The following is a 19,150-nucleotide window of genomic DNA, read 5'->3' as shown; positions in this document are numbered from 1 at the left end:
CAAAAGAAATTGCCTTCTGTTTCGATTGGTGTTGGACTGTTGATGTTGTTATACTTAAAAGACAAGTCTCATCCTTCTTTCAAATCTATTAAAACTCTTACTTTAGATGTGTCCTCCCCCATCTCTCTTCTTTCTTTCTTTTCTTTTCTTTTCTTTTTTTTTTTTGTTCTTTTTTTTTTTGTTTTGTTTTTTTTTTTTTTTAGTGAAGGTTTAAATGAACGTTTTGTTTTTTAAAAAAATGGTGCATTTTTATCAAAAGAAAAAAATATGTCGTCTACTCGTCTTCAACCTCATCTTCTTCAACCTGTGGCTAGTGAGTGGTGACTGGTTTTAGGTTAAGAAACCAGTAAAAAAAAAAAAATGGCAGAACGTGGAGTGACTCATGAAACTCAATCCTCTTGAAAAATATTTGCCCCTTGATGAGTTTTTGAGGGTGGGCAACTAGGACTTTTGAAAAAAAAAAAAAAAAAAAAAATCCAAGTAGGGGAATTTTGGGGGTGAGGAAAGGCGTTTAACCCCTATCGAAACCCCCCCCCCCCCCAGCCTCAAATATTACCTCAACATAAGTTATAGTGAGCGGTTAATTTGCTACAATTTGAAAATTCATGAATAAATTATTTAAATTAAAATATTACGATGAAATTGATATCTACAATATATAGTTTTCTTTGAAGAAACTCACAATGAAAGGAAAAAATAAAGACAATACTGGAATAAGAAAAAATAGAGACAAAATTTTCAGATCAGTGTTAGATGCCTACGTTTATCACTAGGGAAGAGTCCGAAATGACTACATTATACTCTTATTTTTTAATAATATTTTTAATACAAAATATTTCTATTCATAGTAGATTTTTTTTAGAAGAATTATTTATAAAAGAATTGAGATAGATGAAGAAGATAATATATAAGCATAGTAGATGAAAATAATATCGTATTCAAATCTGATTAACTAAAAAGTTGGATATTGCAATTAAATTTAATGTATATTCTAACAATATCTTCTTTTGATTTTAAGGTCTAGTTATTATTCTAGCATCTAATGTGTGGTGCTGCACTAACCCGAAGAAAAGAATATAAAAAACAAAGGGAATACTATCCGGATGGGCTGTAAACCCCTCGTTTTACAGCAACAAATTATAAGTGGACAAGTCATAAAAAATCACAAAATACAATAAACATGAAAACACCCGATCTGTTTTCAATAACCCCATTTTTAATCTCTCCCTCTACGACCTATTGCAAATTTCCATGAAAATTTATGGACTCAACAAGTTGAGGTTGAAATTGTAAGTGCCACTATGCGAAAAGAGTACACAAGTTAGGGAACTTAGATGAAGAAGATGAAGCTGGAGCTAAAAGAATACACAAAAAAAAAAAAGAGCAGTCACTATAGAAGAGATAGAGGAGCTCTCACGCAGAAAACTTTTCCTGCACAAGAGAACTCCTGCGCTCATCTCTCGTGCAGGAGTGCAGGAGGCTCTAGCGCAAGCAGGAAAAAAGAAAAAGAAAAATAAATCCGGTATTTTGGTATAAAATCCGGTGCTTTTATGTATAATGTGTAGTGTGTGTTTAGATGAAATGTCAATATCTCATTGGAGGCTGTAAAAGTTGAATTTTACAGCTCATCCTTATCAAATGGGCTCTCAAAAACAAAACATGTTCAGTTTACTATCAATGGCTGAAAATAAAGAAAAGGATAGGAAATACTAAATTATTCGTCTGCACTCGCTATTCACAATTATTCGCTATTCGCACATGCACATGTGGCTGGCAAAAATCATTATCCACATATGCGGATACGGATGACTGTTTTACGGTATGAAGATGCATATATATATATATATATATATATATATATATGCCAGAATGATGTAAAGTTTACTTTTGCATCCAGACTAGATATTGAGCTAGATCGGCTCAACCTAGTCACTGCTAAAACCAAGCACTTGAATTCTTTAAAACGGGAACTCAAGTACAAGAGAATTGCCCAGCAACTCTCTGATAAATTGTTACAATCCAAAATTGCTGCCTTTAATGACAAACTTGTTAAAACTGTTTGATCTGAATTACCCAATGCTTTTTGGCACCGGAAGAGGCACATTGTGGCTCTACCCTATATTAAGGATTTTTCAGAAAAGAAAATTCCTACCAAAGCTAGGCCAATCCAAATGAATGCCGAAACTTTGGAATTTTGTCAAAAAGAAATTGCTGATTTACTTGCGAAAAATATTATTCGCAAAAGCAAGTCTCCTTGGTCTTGCGCTGCTTTTTATGTCATGAAAAATGCTGAACTTGAAAGAGGTTCTCCTAGGTTGGTTATTAATTACAAACCTTTAAATGATGTTTTAGAATGGATTAGGTACCCTATTCCCAATAGGAAAGACCTAGTCAACCGCCTTAGTGAAGCCCTTGTCTTCTCTAAGTTTGATATGAAATCTGGATTTTGACAGATTCAGATTGACAACAAGGATAGGTATAAGACTGCTTTTACCACACCCTTTGGTCATTATGAATGGAATGTTATGCCTTTTGGCCTTAAGAATGCCCCTAGTGAGTTCCAAAGGATCATGAATGATATCCTTAATCCATTCAGCCATTTTGCTATTGTTTACATTGATGATGTCCTCATCTATTCCAAATCTATTGATGAACACTGGAAACATTTGAATTCGTTTCTAGAAATCATTAAGATCAATGGACTTGTTGTCTCTGCAAAGAAAGTCAAACTATTCCAAGCCAAGATTCGATTCCTTGGTTTTGACATTTCTGAAGGACAAATTCGCCCTATTGATCGAGCTATTGAATTTGCTAGCGAATTCCCTGATATTATCACTAATAAAAATCAACTCCAAAGATTTCTTGGATCGTTAAACTACATTGCTGACTTCTACAAAGACTTGAGGAAGTATTGCAAACCGCTATTTGACAGATTGCAAGCCAACCCTCCTCCTTGGACAGAAGTCCATACTTCACTTGTTAAAGAGATCAAAACTCATGTTAAATCTCTTCCTTGTCTGGGAATTCCCACTGACTCTGCTTTCAAAATTGTTGAAACTGATGCCTCCGACATTGGCTATAGAGGAATTCTGAAACAAATTGTTTCACCAGGATCTCCCGAACAAATTGTTCGATTCCATTCTGGATCTTGGAATAATGCACAAAAGAACTATAGTACTATTAAAAAGGAAATCCTTTCTGTTGTTCTTTGCATCTCAAAATTTCAATCTGATTTATTAAATCAAAAATTTCTATTGAGAATTGATTGCAAATCTGCAAAATATGTTTTGAAAAAAGATGTTGAAAATATTGCGTCAAAACAAATATTTGCTAGATGGCAAGCGATTTTAAGTGTTTTTGATTTTGATATTGAATATATTAAAGGAATTAACAATTCTATCCCTGATTTTCTCACTCGTGAATTTTTGCAGTGCCACCATGGCAAGTAAAAAGGATCGAGGAAAAGGAAAAATTGTTAATCCCTCTGATAACAAGTCTCTGGCCACCAAACCAGAGTCTTCCCCTATTGGCACTCCAGCTGCCTCTCCTATTACCACTTCATTAGCCCTTACTAATCGGTTCATGACTTTCAGCCCTGAACCAAATATTACTTTCAGCAGCGCCCTTGCCACTGAATTCAGTCCATTCCTTGGTCCCTCTATCAGGCCAAGGATGCCATTTATTAAAGCTGAAAAACCTTCAGCTTATGTTCGTCTTCCTTATCTCCAACATCTATTTTTTGTTGAAATAATGATGGCTCCTATTAAAGACCCAAGCCAATTGGCTATTGCCTATTTTCCCCCTCGTTTCCATTGGGTCCCTGAGCACCCTCTCAAAGACATCTCATATTATACCACCATTTTGGTTGAAACAAAATCAGTTCATTTCAAGCCAATACTCGACCAAAAGACTGGTAAGACTCTCTACATGAGTGTCTATTTTGACAAGGTTCTCCTTCTCAAAGACTGGGGTGAACACCCTTCCCAGCCCAGAATTCTTTCCAATTCTGAGCTGTCCTATTCTTATTATGATTACATTGATGCCTGGTTTAGATTCATGCTTTACCAAAACTCTACCAATAGCCATTCTTGGTTTATTAATTTTGATAAAAAAAAATTCTCTGGTATTCTGCCCCTTTGGTTCTCCAAATGGTGGGGACAGTTTGGAGCAATTCCTGACATCCTCCCTCTGCAGCTTGCCAAAGCCTTTGGAACCTTCAGAGATTATTACAATACGGATGCTCATGGAAAGAAATTCCCAGCCATAATGCATTTTGTTATAAAATTCAAGATCTCTTGGATTTTAAAATGGAATTATGTTAAAGATGGTGATATCATTGATCGCCATTGGTTTGTTAAATGGTGGGATAAATACCCACAAATTGATGCTATTGCTCAGACTGTTTACAAGGATTTTGCCAAAAAGACTCCAGGAAAAAGTATTCCACCGGCTATTCCTGTTGCAGTCCCAAAACCTATTGAACTTGTCACTCCTTCCCATTTCCTCCCTCCTTCAGAAGAAAAGAAGGTTGCTAGTGATAAGTTATCCTCAGAAGATAAATTTGCTGCCTCATCCTCTTCGACAAAAGATAAGAAGAAGAAAAAAGGCCCTTCCAAGACTAATATGAGAATGTTCCAGCAATTTCTCAAATCATACAAGGAAGAAAATAATATTGAAGACAGTGAAGACAGTGGAGAAGATAATTCTTCTGAAATCTCCCTGGACACTACTGGCTTGTGCGGAGTAAACCGCCACCTATTCGGGCATGACCCATTCACCACCCAAGATGCTCTGGATGCTATCCCGGGTATTGAGGATATTCCAGACCTTGACTATTGACCTTCACAGGTTTACTATTGTTTTCACACATCAGACAGCATTATCAGCTCTTCCATGAGCTTCACCTAAAGTTATTTGTCTTTTGTGGACTTTTGAAGGCATCAGACAGCATTATTGGCTCCACCCAGAGCTCCACCGAAAGTTTGTTTGTTTTTTGCGGACTTTTTGGTTACACCTGCTGCTGATCAACGACTTTGGCCAACAACTCTACTAACTGCTACAGTACTGCTACAGTTCCGTCACATGCTGTTCTACAGTCCTGTTTTCACTATTTTACCCTTGTAATTGGTCTATATAAAGGACCAAAGCCTTCAGGGTAAGGCAGAAGCTTTTAGGCTAGAAAATTTTATTTTCGAAATCTGCTATCTCATGCTCTCTTGTTATCTTGTTGTGATCCTCGAATCTCCTCACTTGTATTATCCTCTGTTAATTCTGTAAGTATTTCGTTTTGAAATAAACTATAGTTTGATAATTCTGTTAATTTTGATAATTAATTTTATCATTATCATTATCTGCATCCCCTGTTGGTAGGTTTATACCGCCTTCCCCTTTTCCCTCATACACACACACACACACACCTTCTTAGGTCTTTCTCTCTCTACTTAGGTCTCTCTCGATCTCCTTCACTTCCCCCTTCTCTCTACTTCCGCCCCTAAATGGTATCAAAGCCATAAGCGTTAAGGTCTATTATGTTTTGCCTGTCTTTTCTTCCAAGTATTAAAACTTACGTTTTCCGAAGACTTTCACCTTAAGGTTAGGGATCATAACCACCCCCCCTATCAGGCCGCTCTTTAGCACAGACTTGGTTCCCGTTTAAGCCTGGGTTTGGCGTTTAGGGATTAGTCGACAAAAGGTCTAGGGTCAGGGTATGTGTCATGAAATAACCAACTAAGGCCTGAGGCTTTGTTGATTATGTTTGTTTTAATGTTTGTTTGATTTGAATTTCAAAATGTGGAGATCTAACTCTTCAGTTAGCTCTAGGTCCTCTGTTAATCTTCCTGATAATCTTGTTAATTCAGAACATTATTCTGTTGAGGGTGATTCCTCTTTTGATTTCAAAAATTGGAGTATTCCAAGACTCCCTGATAAAGAAGTTTACAAAACTTCTTGGTTTAAAAGTTCTTTCAGAACTGAATATGCTGTTAAGACTGTTGAACAAACCATTCCTATTTCCCATAGGAATGAAGATTTTGAACTCTTTAATAAGAGATTTGTTAATCAATCTCTTGCTAAAGGCTTCAAGTTTTTACATGTTGGAGCCGTCCAAGTTGCTGTTAAACCATTAACACGAATTGGAATTGATGCTTTTGTTTTAAGGTGCCTTCGTGATGCTAGGTTTATTGATTTTAGAACTAGCACCCTTGGTATGGTCCATACGTCCTTGTACAATGGTCCTGTTTATTTTGATACTTTTCCCAACATTACTTTATCTTTAATTGATGTTAATATTTCAAAAGCCTTAACATTGAATGTCTTAACTTCTGGTTATGACATGTTGATTGGTAGTTAGCCTGTTGTTATTATTTATCGTATTTATTACAAATTGCTAAAAACCAATCTGAACCCCCAAGCTATTATTAAAAACTCGGGAGAATCTACTTTGCTAATCCAGAGCTCCACTCGAGATGCTAACATTCGAATCCCCCGGATGATGAAATGGAGTGAGATCACACTCCCCAATGAATGGCTAATTGAGAATGTTACTCAACCAGCCAAAGTAACCCAAGACGATGCTAATGTTGACTACATCCAACAATACATGGATGGATCTGTCAAAATTAGTTTCGCCAATACAAGGGTTGAAAGACCCTTATCCATTAATGAAGGAAAAAATTCCTTTGCTGGAAACCAAAGAAGAAATTCCTTGGATTCTACTACTACAGAAGGTTTTCAAAGACGTGACAAAGAGCTTGAAACCTTTTTGGCAGACTCGTCTGCAAATGTTAAACTTAAAGGAATTTCTACTGATTCCCAAGTTTGTTCTACTTTTTATTCTACTAGACAATCAGCAGCCCCTTCTCAAACTTCTCATAATAATCATGAAGAAGAAGGAGATACCTCTCCAACTGCTTCTGATTTAAATGCTCCTATGCCTGAACCTGTTTTTCACCATTGTAATGCTATTACTTTTGCTGAACCAAAAAAAATGGGTTTTCATGATCTTGACTGGCCTTCTTTAGAAAAGAATTTTTATTCCGAAGAAAATCGCCAGAAAAGATCTATCTATTTTAAATCTTTTCCTCAAAAAGAAAGAGATCTGTTAAAACTTCAGTGGGTAGAAAAGATGCTTGAAGAACAGAGACAAACCCTGTTTTTCGACTTTCTTCAAAAGGTTAAACCTGGTGTTTTGAATGTTATTAAAAAACCTTTTGTTTTGGCTGAAGATAATACTATTGTTAAAACCTCTCATCCCCCTGTTGAGACCCTCCGAGTAAAAGGGAAAGATGACACTATTGTCATTGCTTCTCCCTACAAAGCTTCTAAGAATGATCCTGTTCATTCTAAAACTCGGAAGATTATTGAACAAAATAATTTTGCTAATCAATCTCTTCACATTATTGGTCAACAACTTGATCGTATTGAAGAAAAGATTGAATCTTCAAAAATTATTGAAAAACCTATTCCTTTGGCTGTTAAGAAAGATATAGAAAAACCTTTGATTTCTTTACCTGAAGAAAGAAGAGGAATTAGTTTAAAAACTAATAGCCAAAAGAATTTGGAAAAAATTGAAGAAATGCTTCAAGAGTTAAGTCTCCGCAAGGCTACCCAAATGATGCCTTCGGTCCCCGAAAGCAGTTATTCAAATATTACTTCCAATATTAACAAAGCCTGCGTCATTAACCATGACAAGGGAAAAAATATTTTAAACGTTTTTGATCATTCTGATAATGAGTCTGGAAAATCAGAGGAATCTGATTCTTCAGCGTTTAACTCATCCACTGATGAAGATATTAAAATTCTTGAGAAAAATTTTGGGAGAATTGAGACTTCTCCAAAAGTTCAAAGAATTTTAAAATCCAAGCCTATTAACCTTACCAAAAATTGGTATAATAAACCCACTCCCCCTGATTTGCAGTATGAAGAAAGAGTTTTTCAAAACCAATTCTCTGTTTCTGCTGATAAATTGTATGAGTGGAATATTGATGGTTTGTCTGAACAAGAAATTCTGAATAAGATGAATCATATGTCCATGGTTGCCAATGCTTATATGACTAACCATGATGTTTCTGATTATGATATTGTTGAATTACTTGTTACTGGATTCTCCGGAACCCTTAATAGCTGGTGGGATAAGCATCTTACTCAAGATGCTAAAACCCGAATAAAAAATGCTGTTAAAATTAATGACGACGGAACCTCCGTCCTTAATGATGGCAAGCAATTGCCTGATGGTGTCAATACTTTGATATACACCATTGTTAAACATTTTGTTGGAACTCCTTCTAATATTACTTCTCGTATTTCTGATTACTTAAATAATCTTAGATGCCCTACTATGTCTGATTATAGATGGTATCAAGATGTTTTCATTTCCCGTGTTATGCTTAGAACTGATAGTTTTAAGCCTTATTGGAAAGAAAAGTTCATTGATGGATTACCTTCATTATTTGCTCACAAAGTAAAAGATAAACTTGTTAATCCTACTACTGGATTTATTGATTATGAAAACTTAACCTATGGTGATTTGTTTTCAATTATTAAAAAACTTGGCATTAAAATGTGTGTCAATCAAAAATGATAAGACAACAATTAAAAAATGCCAAGAAAGCTAAGTATGAGATGAGTAATTTCTGTGAACAATTTGGTTTACCTCCCATTGCCCCTAGCAGGAGGCACAGGAAGAAACCGGATAAGTTCACTAAAAAATACCGTCATACTAAAATAAAGAATGTTAAGCCCGAAAGGCCTGCTAAAATCTTTAGAAAGCAGAAGCGTTCTAAACCTGTTAAGACCTCCAAAGGAAGGTGTTTTAATTGTGGTAAAAAGGGACATTATGCTGATAAATGTTCAAATCCTCCTAATAAATTAAAGAATAAGATTAATTCTTTAAAAATTGATGAAGAGGAAAGGAATGATCTCTTCAGGATTTTACAATCCCAAGATTACTCCGATTCTGATTCATCCTACATTGATGAAGTTTCGTCTGATGATTCTTATTATCATTCTGCTAGTGAATCATCTAGTAAAGATGTTTTCAAAATTGGTTGCAGTAAATCCTGCTATGAAAGTAAATTTTGTAATGTTACTTCTAAAGAAGAAGAACAAGAAAATTTACTAATCACTTTAATTTCAAAAATCGAAAACTATGAGTTAAAAGATGAATATCTTAAAAAACTCAAGAAAACAATGAAACATGATTTTCAAAAACCTGTTAAACCCAAAATCTCTCTTGATGAAACTTTGGAAAGATTTTCAAAACAAAAATCCAAAGTTATTTCTATCTCGGATTTGCAACATGAAATAAGTAATATCAAGAAAGATATTGTTGATTTAAAAAATGATATGTTTCATATTAAAACTGATAATCAAGACCTAAAAAGTCAAATACTAATCACAAATCTTCATAATAAAATTCATGCAGAAAATGAAGATTTAAAAATAGAAGAAATAACTGGTAACCAACATGAGCATTCTAATGATGGTCCTAGCAATGCAACTGTCTGTTCCAGTAGTGATTTAAAATTTGTTAAACTTGTTAAAAGTTTCATACCACCCAAATGGTATGCTAAAATTACTGTTATTGTGGCAAAAGATTATTCTTTTGATGCTATTGCTCTGATTGATTCTGGATCTGACATGAACTGTATCCAGGAGGGATTAATCCCTAGCAAATATTTTGAGAAATCTACTGAAAGATTAAATTCTGCCAGTGGAGATTCTCTACATTTTAAGTATGCTAAAATTACTGTTATTGTGGCAAAAGATTATTCTTTTGATGCTATTGCTCTGATTGATTCTGGATCTGACATGAACTGTATCCAGGAGGGATTAATCCCTAGCAAATATTTTGAGAAATCTACTGAAAGATTAAATTCTGCCAGTGGAGATTCTCTACATTTTAAGTATGAGCTTAATAAAGCTTATGTTTGCCAGAATGATGTATATATATATATATATATATATATATTATATTTAGCAAATTCACTAAAATGATGTTGTTTTGGAGTAGATATATGTTATGTTTACATTGATTTGGTTTGGTTTGTTGTGTTTCTTTCTCGTGTAACATTTGGGCAAAAAGGCAAAAATAATGTGAAATTAATATATTTTCAAAATATTAGGGCTTAAAAAAAATTAAAACAAGCTCAAACACTAAAAATGAGCCTAAATTATTTTCAAAATCGTTTAAACTAGGCCCTAATATAGACTCAAAGAAGGCCAAAAATACTAAAAATCATTACCTAATATGCGGATAGTTGATAATAACTACAATAACTGCGCGGATACAATTAGTAAAAACATTATGCGGATGTGGATATTTGAAAGTGATATCCATATTTTACAGATGCAGATGTTACAAATAACCACATCCGCATGCACACCCTTAAAAAATACCATTATTTTTCATTATTAGGTCAAGTTGAGAAGATTAAAAAGAAGAAAAAAAAAAACAACAGATATTGTTTACAACTTACCATTAACTTTTTCACTTATTCCAAAAGAAAACTCTAGTGAGTTGCAAATGATGTCTAATTCAAACGTCATTTTCTCTCTCACACAATCATGAAATAAAGGGTAATATCAGATTCTTTTTTCTAATTAATGCTTCGTTTGTTTCAGCGTAAAATGTTTTCTAAAAAATGATTTTGGCATTTTCCGGTGTTTGGTGGAGGCGAAAATAATGGTCAACGGAAATTATTTTTTGTTTGATTGTAAAATCCTCTTTAATTTTTAAAAAACGATTTATGATTTTGACGAATTTAGACTCTTAATTCTTACAGGCACGTTTGTGGGAATCCTCCACCGTTAGGCATTGGAGTTTGTTGATAGCCTGAATCTACCGTTAAAGGTTTCTGTTTACCAAATTCCGACACCGGCGACTGCCACCAAAATCCGGTTGGTGCCAATATCAGGAGATGTTCGGCCACCGTTGTCAGATTCCAGAATCTAGCCAATACAACCAGTGTAACTAGGCAATATGGGACTTAGCAACAATGAGTATCTTTATAAATCACTCACTCTATGTGAGTGATTCATCTCTTTCCAATATGGGATCTGGGTGTTACAAACTCCCCCTCTTAAACCCCTGACGTCCTCGTCAGGGCCATGTCATATGGTGCTCCAATATCACATGACCTGGCGTTATAACCTGCCTTTAAGACCATTTGTAACGACCCAGAAAAAATCGACATCTTCTCTATCACCCCAAAAGGACTAGTTTAATTTGGAGCTTTCTTAGAATCCCTTATAAAGTCCAGTTTCACCTAGTAATTAAGTAATATGAGACTTAGCAACCATGAGTATCTTTATAAATCACTCACTCTATGTGAGTGATTCATCTCTTCCCAATATGGGACTGGGGTGTTACAGCCGGAGCCCCGCCATATTCGCCGGAATCTGGCCAATCCTGCTTCTCGCGAATTTGGTCGGATTCTGGCCAGTTGGTCGGAATCTGGCACTAATGGCTAGATTCCGGCCACATTCATCGGAATCTGGTACAAATTGCCAGATTCCAACCACATTTGCTGGAATCCGGCCAACCTAGATTCTGGCTGGTTGAAATTCGACTGTACTGTGCCAGAATCCGGCCAATTTGGTCAGAATCCAGTACAAATGACCGTTGGTGATTTTTCGCTTTTGTGTTTCTTTTCATACGAGCCAAACGCCGGAAAATATTTTCAAGAAAATCATTTTTTCTAAAAAATGATTTCGTCATTTTACATGTTTTCCGTCGAAACAAATGGAGTATAAGGATATGATCAGATTTCAAATCAATTAGGTGCATCTGTAATATACCAATATATTTCGTAGGCTTGAGAGGAAAGTTTGAATTATCTTCTTCCATTTTCATTTGTATTCCCTTTTTTTTTTTTTTTTTTTTTTTTTTTTTGACATATCCACACAAGAGGGGGAGGGGAGAATCAAACTAGTGACCTCTGCTTCATGAGGCGTGGTTCCCAGCCGATTGAGCTACCCCTTGGGGACATTTGTATTCCTTCCTGTTTACTAACCAAGCAACGAAAAAGAAAAGAGTCTTTACTTATCTAATTCTTTTTTCTTCTTTCTTTTCACTATCCAAAAACCAAACAAGTATAAAAATAGGCCACTTTTAGTACATGGAATGAATATTGCTTTAGGAATGAATAAGAATGTCTATAATTAGGAATACAAGGAGTTGAAATGGAATGACCATTCTTATTATTTAGTTTGGTGACAACACATATTTTTTTATTAGAATTGAATAAAATTTCTAAAATATCAGAAATTTATAAAATAAAATAATAATTTTAAAAAAATTAAAAAATATTGAAAAACACTTTTTGGTAGCCGGTTACCCCCAAAGAATCTTGGGGAATTTACTAAAATAAATAAATAAATAAGTAAAAGGTTATATATATATATACCCATTCTATTCCTCAAAGAATAACTATTCATATGAATAGGAGAATAGCCATTCTTTTATTTTTAAGAGATATAGGAAAAATAACCTCTCATAGAAATGATTATTCTAAGGCATGCGTACCGAACATGACCCAAGAATAATTTACTTATCACTTGAGAGGTGGTACTATTTTTGCACAGGTTATGTCTACTTCCATACCATCACAATATATAAATCCTTTACTTTAATCACAATATGTAAATTTATCGTATAAATGATTTATCAAACAAGTAATGGGATAAATTATTAAGTTCTGAGAGAACCTAGACTTTTTCAAATACAGGTTTGTGGTTAATTCTGCTTTTTCTTTATTAATAAATTCATCTCTTTAAATAGAGGAACATAACTTACGCAGAATTCAATTTCACACCTCGAAAAATAACTCATATCATGACTCGACTAAGTGGAGATAAACATCCACTGGAACTAAATGTTTATAAGCGATAACATAAAGAGTAATGTTTCCTGCACAACAATTGTAAACACTTTGTACAGTAAAGCTAATGTGGAAACGATTTTCACATTAATTGTACACACTTTTTTTTCTTTTTTTTTCTTTTCTTTTTTTACTCTTATGAAAAAAAAGAAAAAGAAAGAAAGTGAAATTCATTTCCACGTCAGCTTTGTACAAGAAACATTACTTTAATATAGATATGGAGATAACTCCTATACAGAACAATAAAAACCTACTACTAAATGACTTCTACACCATAATGTTATAAATAATTAAAAGACTCTTGATTTAGAAGGATAACTATAACTATCTTTATTTAATTAAATTACGACTACTCTAAGATAAGCTACATCAAAGATAACTTCAAAAGTTTTATTGGATATGTGCTTGTAAGTCATGCCAACTTCATCTAAATGCTGTAGAATTCTACTTTCATAACATGGATCCATCAAACTTTCATATGAAATTAGTGAATAATTCTATCCATTTGATTTGACGATGCTTGGGGTATTATACATTTTATTACAAATTGTTTACAAATTCATGCTGTAATTCACATGAGTGTCATGTGGCAAAACATTGGGTGGAAAAAAAAAAAAAAATTGTGATTAAATTTAATTATTTAGTGATTGGTATAATAAATGTCACATTATCAACCATTTTTCTCCTTTTTTTCAAATTACTTACTAAAAATTACTGCCAAAAAAAAAAAAAGCCTTCAAACCTGAGGTTAAAGTTTCCCATTACCGGGTTTGAAAATTGATGGTTTACTATAAGTACTACATTAAGAGATAGAGTAGTCCATTTAAAATGGGTCTAAAATTATGTTTAATAAACATCATTGGCTCCTCTCACTGTTCAAATTATTTAAAAGGAAAATAAAAATAAAAATGGAACCATTGAAGATAGAGTAATGAAACTATTCTACTACAATCATACTATGTTGCCATAAGAGTAATTATAGAAGTCATTTTTGTGTCCATGTAAAAGTAATGTGACTTTTAAAATCACTATTTGATTAAAATTTAATAATGATTTATCACAAGCTCAATGGTGATTTTAAAAGGTACATTAGTTTTGAAGAGATACAAGAATGACTTCTAGCATTACTTGTTAACGTAGCACTGTCAATTTACCTTTAAATTGAGTAATTCTAGACGTCATGCCCATGTCTCTCTTGTGCCTCTCTAATAATTATATGGCTTTTAAAATTACCATTAGATTAAAATTCAATAATGATTAATTTGATTTTAAAACTATATCATTATTAGAAGGATAGAAAAAGAAAAAAGAAAAAAAGAATATAACATCTAAAATTAATCGTGGTATATAACATTATTGAGGCAAATACATTAATGCCCCCAAAGTTTGACAACTTTTTCAATTTTGTCTTTAATATTTAAAAATTTACAATGTACCCTAACGAAGTTTCCAAATTTGTCAATGTGGCTAATTCGATAATGATTTCCGTTTGCTCCGAAAAGACCTCACGTGCTCTCCACATGTTTTTTTCTTTTCATGTGAGCTCTATTTTATTTTTACCCTCAGACACCAAACCGTCGTCGTTTATGCTGTTCGATTTCCGGTCGCATCGTAGGGTGAGCTTCGTCACCTACTCGAAGCGAGTGAACAAAGATGGCACATTGAATCCTTTTCCCCTTGTATCATCTGCCTGGGCTTTGAGAGAGAGACGGTGACGATTCTGTCCATCGACGCGGAGCCACTGTTGATAGATGAGTGAGCACTGTCTCCTGTCGCCGGAGCCGAGGAAATGAAAAATGCTCGCGAAGCACTCGTTGGGAAGATCGGCGGTGTAGTCGCGCCCAACGACAACGCTTTTTGAGAACTCCGCCTCTGCCGCCTCCACCGCCTCTTCGTTTGGTTCAAATGCCGAAACAATCGCCGATGTTCGAAAGTTGAACCGATTACTCAGGCAGTCCACCAGCAGCGAAATCGCTCAGACCGTCTGATTGCGATCTTGTTCTCCTCTAATTGCGAGAGCCGAAACAGAGCACCTCCAACACTGAACCTCAATGAGAAGAGGACGAGGACGAGAATATAGCTGCTATGTTTGCTGTTGTTTGCAGAGAGAGCCGGAGTACTGGTCACCAATCTCAGCCGACGAGATCTTCTATCCCGGCCAGATTAGAACCATCTACCCGATCTTCGACCAAACACTACTTCTCAACGATTCCCATACAAACTCCGATCATTCAAAGGTGTCCTTGCCGACGTTTCGTCATTCTCCTCTGAGAAAGCTCATGGTCGAAGAGTGAGAACGAGAGCAACAAGAAGAAGCACGCGAGCCCCAGAGATGGAAGCTCCGGAACCTTCTGTATCAGAGCAACAGTGACAGGACACGTTTGAGGGCCAATTTGATAATTGACCGCGTCTAAACGAGGGTAAAATCAAGAGGTTTGGAAGGTAGGAGCTTCTGGCAGGTTCTTATCCCGACTTCTTGCTCTCGGAGTTGGAAGAAAATTTTCAAACTTCGAGACCTTGCAAAACAACACATCAGGTTTAAGGTCGGGGATGGAAGGAAAGTGTTTCTATGGTTGGATTAGTGGTATCCGGAAGGCTATAAGGTCGGGGATGGAAGGAAGGTGTTTCTATGGTTGGATTAGTGGCATCCGGAAGGTTATCTCTTAAATAGGTATGGTTATAGACTGATCTATGACTCTGGCTTTCCCCTTAACTATAGACTTCATGCTATTATTAAAGAAGGGAATTGGTATTGGCCTGCAGCTCGATCGAATGCTCTGGTTGCTATTCAGAGCCAGCTTCATGATGTGGAGATTGGTGTAGATGATATGCCTATATGGGATTTTAGTGATGAAAAATATTCTTGTGCAGATGCTTGGAGGAAGCTGAGCATTGTCTACCCGATAGTTAAATGGTGGAAATTGGTTTGGTCTCCTTTGTCCGTTCCTAAACGCTCATTTTTTGTTTGGTTAGTGTTTAGGGATGCTTTGGTTACCAAGTATAAAATGTGTTGTTTGGAATTTTCTGAAAATATCCTCTGCCTTTTTAGTTATGGGGGAATGGAGAGTCGTGACCATCTTTTTTTCAAGTGCAGCTTTAGTTGCCGCATCTGGACTCATATCATGGCTGATTGCTCTTTGATAAATGTTCTGGTGGAATGGGATTGTATTAAGAGTTGGGGTAATACCGTGCTGATTGGGAAGAGTCTTAAGGCTTGCTTGGGTAGATTGTGTTTAGGTGCCACGGTTTATCACTTATGGAAGCACAGAAATGATTTGATTCACTCTAAGACTCCCAGATCTGAAGAAGCTATTCTGGCTCAAATCAAGTGGGATGTGAGGGTTCGGGTGATAGCTCAAGGCAGATTTAAGAAGCTTACCTATAATGCAAAACTTGTGGATAAATGGAACCTACAACATCTGATGTAGATGTTTTGTAGATTGGTTGTGTGTGTTTGTTGTTTGTCCTGGTCTTGGCTTGTTGCTATTTGGCCTGGGCTTGTCTTGTTGTTGGATTTCCGTTGTTTAGGCTTGTATGCTGGCCTTTGGTTGGTTCCCATTTTGGGTTCTGAGATCCAGCTTGTCTGGAGTGTAGTTGTTTGATGATCAATAAAGCTTTCATTCATCCAAAAAAAAAATAAAAAAAATAAGTGCTCCGCAACGTTAGGCCCTTTCTGTCAAGGCAGATAGAAATCATTAACGGATTGGTCACATTCACAAATTTGAAAACTTTGTTGAGACACATTGCAAATTTTTAAACATTTAAATCAAAATTAAAAAAGTGGTCAACCTGTAAGGGGTTAATTGTATTTTTCCCAACATTACTCTTAAAGATATTGAAGGCATTTTGGATCTCTATTGAAAAATACAAACTACCGGTATAAGATAGGATCACTTGAAATGCCATTATTTCAACTTTCTTTATAGAAGTTTCCGGTAATTGTTATTTCTTAATTAAATAATTCCATGTAAGATGACGAATTTTCATATAAAAAAAATACGAGAGGACATAGTTTAAGACTTTTAAGTACAAGCTATTTGCATTTTTTTTTTTTTTTTTTTTTTTTTTCTAAGCAAATTAGAGGGGAACGGGAGAGCAAATAAATATAAGCTTTCCACTTAAAAAAAAGACTAATTAGGGTTTATCGATCAGTAGCATAGCATGTGATTTGGGTCTATTAATCCATGAAAATCCCTTAATATACTTTATCTTCAACAAAATTATAAAAATAGTAAAATACTACAAGTGGATAAAGAACATTTTCTAAACAACTGGTTGACCAACTCCTAATTTCCCACCTAAACCATATATTATATATAATTGAGTACCATTAATTACTGAAAACATATAATAATGAAAAATAATACAAATTCATCTCATATTCATATTCATTTCATTTCTATTAATTTAACTATAAATTTGAAATTTAATTTTACGGAGACGATAAGAAATGTTTATCGGCAGGACGTGTAAAAACATGTCCAATACTAAATTACTAATCTTCTTTATTTATTATTTTCCTGAATTTGTTAAGCCAACATTTACTAAAGCAAACAAAAATCACCGCAAATAAACGATCCAACGTCCCAAATCAAGAGTACACACGCAAACCACATTGTACTTGATCTCACTAATGTTCCAAAAAGCAAAATAAAAACAATTTCTCATACTTATCATTTCGACAAATTGCAAGCCATGGAACCAAGGATCTTGACCGGAACCGTTGGAGGGAGACTTACCGGAGCTCCAGAAAGACCTACTTCTCCGACCACTGCGAAATATCGGACGCGAGCCGAGACGCGATGGACGAGTGGTACATTATATCGTGAAACGCAGAGTTCTCCGCCGTCTTCTTCCGGAGCTCCTTCGCCTTCTCCTCGGTGAAGCACCCGAGCGTGAATCTGGACCTGTGTCGTCCCGTTCCGGGATCCAGATCAGAGGCGCGTGGCTCGGTTCCGGATGGGTAGGCGGTGGGGTCAATGTAGTCCGGATCGGTGGACCAGCCGAAGAGAGGTGCCCACCAGTTGGCCGAGACGGGTTTCCGGCGATTTGGGTCGGGTTTGTTAGAGGAGGAAGCGGAGGCCCGGATCATTCCGGGTCGGAAAGAAGAGAGAGTGGTTGCCATTGGAGAGACCGAAATGCAGAACCGAAAAATGAAGACTTTGACAGATGTGAAAGATTGGGACTGAAGCAAAGCTTTGAAGTTGGTGAGGGTTGAGGGATTTTATCAACTGCGGTTAAGAGCTCTGAGCGTCCATTAAGTTGTTTGATTTTCAAGTGCTGATTCTCGATTGATGGGACTTTCAAGGGTTTGATTTTGAAGGCAAAGGGTATTTTTGGCCACAAAGGTACAATCATGTTAGCATGATCAGAATGAGTTACTAGGAAAAGTAGCGTAGGCGATGTGAGAGACAGAGAAGTGGATAAGAAAGTACACGTGGAGGGTGTGAAAAAGCGTGTTGGTTGTTGGACGGTTTATTCTGTGGGCTTTTCTCTTTCTCTGCCTACGGTTTTTCAATGTTTTTTTATGAATTGGGCCCACTTTTGCGATCTGTTCTTGCACTTTTTTAATGGTGTTCATTGTTGGCTATTAATTTCGAGATTTTTTATTTATTTATTTTTATTTTCTTTCTTGTGTATATTTACTGTATATTTTGGCACAATTGTTTTATAAATTAATTATTAAATTTATGGGATCTATAGGTAAGTTCCACATTCAATAGTTAATTTCCAAAAGAAATTGTCAATGAATATATTAAAAAATGAACGTTATGTTAGGTCTCATAAATTTCTCTTTTATTATTGTGGTTGTCGTTGTTTATTTTCTTTCTTTAAATTTCTCTCTCTCTTTTTTTTTTTTTTCCTAAGCAAATTGAGAAGAGATTACCGGACTCTAAACATCGAAAATGGGGATGGATTCCATGACGGTAGATCCAAAGCAAAAATTACAGCACAAACAATACAAACAACCTATAAACAATGGGTCAAACCTCTCCTTATGTTATGCTTGTTGTAGATATATTCGAATTTTTAACTTTTTCATTTGACCATTTCATTTTCTGTTTGATTATTATAAATAAAAAAAAAAAAAAAAAAAAAAAAAAAAACTTCACAAATTAAATGGGCTACAATCTATTTTTAGTCTTTGTTTTTGGGGCATAGGATTAGCCGATTAGGTGCATGGAGGGTAAGGTAAGGGGTAGTTTAGTCTTGGGTGACAAGTCACGGTTAGTTAGGTCAAAGGAAAAGCAGGGTGCAATATTCAGTTTCAA

At 35.3% G+C, this 19,150-nt stretch overlaps 1 protein-coding gene across 1 annotated transcript; it reads right to left on the bottom strand.

Annotated features, from left to right (window-relative positions):
* Positions 1-17,634: 17,634 nt before the first annotated feature.
* LOC133863280 (uncharacterized) lies at positions 17,635-17,970 on the bottom strand. The gene has a single exon (XM_062299231.1). It carries the CDS (start codon positions 17,968-17,970, stop codon positions 17,635-17,637), a length of 336 nt encoding a protein of 111 aa, XP_062155215.1.
* Between the last annotated feature and the right edge of the window lie 1,180 nt (positions 17,971-19,150).

This window comes from Alnus glutinosa, chromosome 3 (assembly GCF_958979055.1).
Source record: "Alnus glutinosa chromosome 3, dhAlnGlut1.1, whole genome shotgun sequence".
Lineage (NCBI taxonomy): Eukaryota > Viridiplantae > Streptophyta > Magnoliopsida > Fagales > Betulaceae > Alnus > Alnus glutinosa.
This window is presented reverse-complemented; position numbering and strand designations above follow the sequence as displayed.

Excerpts from the sequence above, each read along its gene's own strand:
- LOC133863280 (XM_062299231.1), bottom strand. The coding sequence starts at position 17,970 with ATGATCCGGGCCTCCGCTTCCTCCTCTAACAAACCCGACCCAAATCGC.